Source organism: Arabidopsis lyrata (genome assembly GCF_000004255.2).
Source record: "Arabidopsis lyrata subsp. lyrata unplaced genomic scaffold ARALYscaffold_6, whole genome shotgun sequence".
NCBI classification, from domain to species: Eukaryota; Viridiplantae; Streptophyta; class Magnoliopsida; order Brassicales; family Brassicaceae; genus Arabidopsis; species Arabidopsis lyrata.
This window is the reverse complement of record NW_003302550.1, coordinates 13,710,719-13,716,722: the sequence shown is the minus strand read 5'-3', so window position 1 is coordinate 13,716,722 and position 6,004 is coordinate 13,710,719. Positions and strand designations below refer to the sequence as shown.

At 49.8% G+C, this 6,004-nt stretch overlaps 1 protein-coding gene across 1 annotated transcript; it reads left to right on the top strand.

Moving 5' to 3' along the window:
* Positions 1-875: 875 nt before the first annotated feature.
* LOC110227371 (uncharacterized protein At3g60930, chloroplastic-like) lies at positions 876-1,604 on the top strand. The gene has a single exon (XM_021021457.1). The coding sequence runs from the start codon at positions 876-878 to the stop codon at positions 1,602-1,604; it is 729 nt and encodes a 242-aa protein (XP_020877116.1).
* The last annotated feature ends 4,400 nt before the right edge of the window (positions 1,605-6,004 follow it).

Genomic DNA, 6,004 nt, shown 5'->3' with positions numbered 1-6,004 from the left:
AAATGATGCCTTGCTTGGAAATGGTACTTTGAAAGCGAATACTAAGTCTTTGCCTCGGGACACTCTATGAATTTCTGCTCGGTGAACGAAGTCCTTTTTGCCTCGGGTGACTTGGTTCTTTGCCTCGGGTGATTTTGCCAAATCGGCTCGGGACAAAGGGAGAATTCAGCTCGGGTGAGGATATTCTGGTTCTCGTTTCCGAGCTGAAGCAGGATGACCCGAACCGGTTTAATCATGTCCTAACCCGAGCCGATTCGGTGATTGATCCCAAGCCGATTTGATCGTCGTTTACCGAGCCAGTTCAGCGAGTGATCCCGAGCTGGCCTAGTCATAGTTCCCCGAGCCGTTCTGGTGGTAGATCCCGAGGTGTCATGTTTTGGCTCGATCTTAACGCGGGTGGAATCCGACCCCAACAGTTAGCCCCCCAGCTTGTTAGTTTGGAGAACCAAGCGTGACAAGCTTTATGATAATTGGGCCGAGCCGTTTACTTCGGACAGTTCGGTCCCTTTAAAGTTTTTAGCGATTCGAATTCCTCTGTCGTTTCATCTTCTCTTGGCGTGTGACGGTTGGGATTCCTTCTCGAGAAGTGGAAAGGTCCTTTCGCTGATTCCCGAGATTTGTGCGGATGTGAAGAATCCTATTTAATTCGTGCGTGCCCGACGCGCCTTAGACGCGGACACGACGTGTTTTATTTGGCTCAGGTCCACCACTGCCTGCTCCCGAGGCCTTGTGGGAGGCTCAAAACTACCGCGAAACCGCTGCGGGATTCCTCAAGGTATTGGTTCATTTCCGAGGCATCCTCGGTCTTTTAAAATTTAGAATTCTTGGTACTAACTTAAGTTTTTGCGTCCCAGGCTTTTCATTCGATGAACAGCATGGTTCGAGCCTACGACTCTTCGAACCGGAAATACGAGACTTCTCGAGCCGAGGCGGAGGTCAGGATTGCTGAGGCCGATGCCAGGATAGTCGAGGCGGATGCCAAGAGTGCCGAGGCTGAGGCCAAGATTGCCGAGGCGGCGACCAAGATTGCCGAGGCAGATGAGGCCAGGCGGAAAGCCGAAGCGTTGGCCAAGGCAGAGAAGGTCGAGCGATTGAAGACGGCCGAGGATGGTCTTCGCCTTCGTCGAAAGTTGGAGGCTGAAGTCGAACGCTTGAACCGACTATTCACCGAGGAGAAGTCTCTTCGGGAGAAGGAAGTAGGTCGGGAGAGGAAAGCGGCTAAGAAGGAGTTCGCCAAGAAGATTGAGGCGATAGAGGCGAAGATGGACCTGTACGGGAAGGCGTCCGAGCGCTACATGTTCCTGGTCCAGGCTAGGGCAAATGCCGAATTGATTGCCGATCTTGAAGGCGGCAAAAACGCCGAAGATGAGAAGGAGGAAGTGCTCCAGTGGAAAGCGGAGTACGGAGATGCCGAGGAAGAGTTCGTGCAGATTGGAACCAAGCTGCGAGAGGATCTGAGGCTTCCTCCGGCTTCTCCAGATTCTGTTGAAGATAATTTCGGAAACAGATCAATCGAGGGAGTTACCGCGGGGATTGGTATTACGGATCAGGCGGGTACATTTCTACAGCCCGTGGCAGCGCATGTCGAGGAGCGAGACGAATAAGTCCGAGGTGTTTCTTCCTTTTGTTTCATGTTTCGAGTTTCTTTTGTAAAGACTTATGCCTGGATGGCTTTATCCACAGAATATATGTTCTTTCTCAAGTACTTGAATAGTCTTATTTATCTTGAAATATTTCTGAACTAAATTCGATACCAGTGCTAAGTAACTGGGTTTAATAATCGTTCATCGATAAATTAATCATTTCCGAGTCGTTTTAACTTCCGAACCGAATTATACACCAATGTCAATGTTATTGGGTTTTGGTAAAAAAGAGTTTCGGTTCAGTAGAAGTTAACTTTCGGAATAGCGAACCAGTGTTAAGATAACTGGGTTTTTGTAAGTGTGACGTGAAAAAGTTAAATTCTCCCGAACCGTTTCAACTTCCGAACTGAAAGTGAAATGGATCGTTTACCAGTGTTAAGGTAACTGGGTTTTGGTCATATGGGACTACTCTTTATCGGTTGCGACTCGAGCTGATATAGTCGATGTCAGTGCTTAGAAGCGAACTGGGGTACCAGTGTTGAAGTTAACTGGGTTTTCTGAAGACAATTTATTTGGCAAGATATCTCCGACCGAATTGTCTTGAATGCTTATATAGCGCGCTGTAACCGAAGCGGTGAAATGAGCTCTCTGTTCGTTGACGTGGCCATCGTCCGAACGAACTGTTGGCTTTGTGGGTCGATAAGGAGACCGTAAAGGTTCCCGAGATGAATTTGGGATAGGTGTCGAGGTGGATAAAAATGAAAATCCGAAGGGTAAAAACTTAGAAAATTTGAAAATTTAGTGGGAGTATATGTATACGGACCCACTCCCCCCTTTTTTAACTAGGGGGGGTAGCTGAACTCGTCCGAGGACGAGCTGCCTACGTACCCTTTTCAGGGATCAAGCCACCCCGTAGTTCGAGTACATGCGTACCTTAGGTTTTTAGCGGTAATATTTCCTTAGACGCATTGCGTTCCAGGATCTAGGTACCGCTTTGCCGTTCATGTTGATGAGTTCGTAGACGCCGGGACGGATTACCTTTGCGATCGTGTAAGGTCCCTTCCAATTCGCTCCGAGCTTACCTGCGTTCTGCTCGGCGGTATTCTGGAAAACTTTGCGCAGTACGAGATCTCCTTCGTGGAAACGGCGATGCTTAACGTGAGAATTGTAGTACCGAGCCGTTGCATTCTGATAGTTCTGCATACGGATTAAAGCCGAATCTCTTCTTTGGTCAATTAAGTCCAGCTCGTCCAGCATCATCTGAGTGTTGGAATTTTCCTGCTCGGGGAGAAAACGTCTTCTTAGTCCTGGGATCTCGGCTTCGGTGGGAATCACACATTCCGCGCCGTACACAAGGGCGAAAGGCGTTTCTCCCGTGGCCCGCTGCGGCGTGGTTCTGTGCGACCATAGTACTCCTTCCAATTCGTCGGCCCAGCGGCCTTTCTTCGCGTCGAGGCGCTTTTTTATTCTGTCGAGAATCGTCTTGTTTGCCGCTTCGGCTTGACCATTTCCCTGAGGGTACCGAGGCGTAGACTTGCTGAGGCAAATTCCCCATTTCTCGCAGAATCCTTCGAACCGAGCCGAAATAAACTGTGATCCGTTGTCTGTAACGATCTCGTAAGGTATCCCGTGGCGGCATATGATGTTTTCCCAGACGAAGCTCTCGACCTGCGCGTCTTTGATGCTGGCGTAGGAGTCCGCCTCGATCCATTTGGAGAAGTAGTCTGTCAGTACAAGGACGAGTTTCTTCTGCTTGGAGTTGTGTAGAGGTCCAATGATGTCCATGGACCATCGCATGAACGGATAAGGCGAAGTGATGGAAGAGAGGAGCTCGGCGGGTTGATGAATGGTTGGTGCGTGCCTCTGGCATTTGTCACACCGTTGAGAAAACTTCTCGCAGTCTTTGACCATTGTCGGCCAAAAATATCCGTGGCGTTTGATCTTTATAGCTAGGGCTTTCCCGCCAGAATGGTTTCCGCAAGATCCGCCGTGTACTTCTTCCATGACTCTCCGAGCTTCATTTCCTTCGACACAGATGAGGAGGGGACCGGAAAATCGCCATTTAAAGAGTTCTCCGTCGATCAGAGTATACCGAGCCGCTTTTGCCTTAAGCTTCCGAGCTGCCCATTTTTCAGTAGGAACTTCTCCATCGGCAATGTAGCTTCGGATGGCTCCGATCCATTTGGCGTCGCTTCCGTATTCGGGCTCGGTTGCGTCCGTAGTTTGCAGGTTTAGCAGTTCGATGTCCATTTCTTCCGGTTCTTCTGTCTCCCGAGCTGTTAGAACTTGGTCCTTGCTATTATCTTCAATGCTCGGCTTTTCGATGAACTCAACCGGTATGATTCTCTTCTGATTTGGGTCGGAGGTTGAAGCTAGAGCTGCTAAGGCATCGGCCGATGTGTTCTCACGTCGTGGGCTTCTGGTTAACTCGAACTCCTCGAACTGTTTCGCCAAGTCTTGCGTGAGAGCAAGATACGCTTCCATTCGTTCGTCGCGAGCCGCGTATTCTCCATTAAATTGATTAGCCACGAGCTGGGAGTCACAAAAGGCTCGCAGCTTGTTGATCTTAAGTCCCCGAGCCAGCTTAAGTCCTGCTATCAGCGCTTCATACTCAGCCACGTTGTTAGTCGCGTCGAAATTTAGCCGAAAGGATTGTTCGAGGATTTCACCCTCTCGTGATGCTAGGCAGATTCCGACGCCAGAACCTTGTTTTGAGGATGAGCCGTCGACGTGGAGGATCCAAACAGCGTTGGGTGACTCTTCTCGGGCGTTCTCTGTTGGCAGCTCGATGATAAAATCGGCCAGGACTTGAGATTTCGCGCATGTTTTGTTCCTGTATTCGATGTCATACTCGCTGAGTTCTACTGCCCACTTGGCCAGGCGTCCCGATTGGCTCGGACTGTACAGGATGGTTCGGAGTGATACGGGCGCCATGACGACAATTGAGTGAGACTGGAAATATGGCCGTAGCTTCCGAGCTGACATTACTACGGCGAGGGCGAGCTTTTCAGTTTGCGGGTAGCGTGTTTCCGCGTCGGTGAAAGTTTGCGAGACATAAAATATCGGCTTCTGCTCCCCTCTGTCTTCCCTGACTATGACCCCACTTATCGCCATATCAGAGACTGCGATGTACAGGAATAATGGCTCGCCCGGGACTGGTTTCGCCAACACCGGTGGATTAGCCAAATACTTCTTCAGTTCCTGGAAAGCTTCTTCGCAGCGATCGGTCCATTCGAATTTCTTGTTCCCGCGCAGAGTATCGTAGAAAGCCAGGCATTTGTCAGTGGACCGCGAGATGAATCGGTTCAAGGCTGCGACTCTCCCGGTGAGACGTTGGACTTCGCGTTTGTTCTGTGGTGAGGGCATTTTCAGTAGAGCATCGATTTGCTTCGGGGTTGCCTCGATGCCTCGGTGAGTTACGAGATATCCCAAGAATTCTCCCGACTTTACCGCGAAACGACATTTTGCCGGGTTGAACTTCATGTTGTGCTTGTTGAGCTGGCGAAAACAGTCGCGTAGATGGGCTATGTGATCGCTTTCTTCAAGGGATTTCACTAACATGTCGTCGATATAAACTTCCATCGTCTTCCCGAGCTGCTCGGAGAACATCCTGTTGACGAGAGCCGTTGATACGTTGCGCCAGCATTCTTGAGTCCGAAGGGCATGACTTTGTAACAGTAGATACCTCGGTCTGTGATGAATGCAGTCTTCTCGCGATCGTCGGGGTGCATGAGAATCTGATTGTATCCTGCGAAAGCATCCATGAATGATAGCAACTTATTTCCCGCGGTTGCTTCCACTAAGCGATCGATATGTGGGAGTGGAAAACTGTCTTTAGGGCAAGCTTTGTTCAGATCGGTGAAATCGACGCAGACTCTCCACTTGCCGTTCTTCTTTTTAACCACGACAGGATTTGCTAACCAGTCCGGATATCTTGCTTCGGAGATCGAGCCGATCTTCAGGAGCTTTTCTACTTCGGCGTTCACGGCATCTGCGCGATCCTGACCCAATTTTCTTCGCTTCTGCTTGATGGGCTTGAAAGATGGGTCAACATTCAGCTCGTGGCAGATTACGTCGATGCTTACCCCAGGTAGATCTTCAGCCGACCAGGCGAAGGTGTTGATGTTCTCTTTGAGGAATGAGATGAGCTCGGTCTTGATTTCCTCGGTTAAGTCGCTGCCAATTTCCACGCATCGTTCAGGCCGTTCGTCGTCGAGGCTAATGGAGATTACAGGATCCGAGGTAGGCTTCTTCTCCTCGCGCGCCTCCTCGATCTGTAATTGCTATAACTGTTTAGATATAGCCTTCTCTTCACTCCGGCCAAGTTTTGATTTCTTGTGATCGGTTTCAGCCTTCGCTTCAGTGACAGGGTTTCGGAGTTTTTGTGCTGCCATGAAACACATCCGAGAATTTTTCTGACT

Bases quoted from the DNA above. Each gene is read 5' to 3' on its own strand.
- LOC110227371 (XM_021021457.1), top strand. From the start codon at position 876: ATGGTTCGAGCCTACGACTCTTCGAACCGGAAATACGAGACTTCTCGA.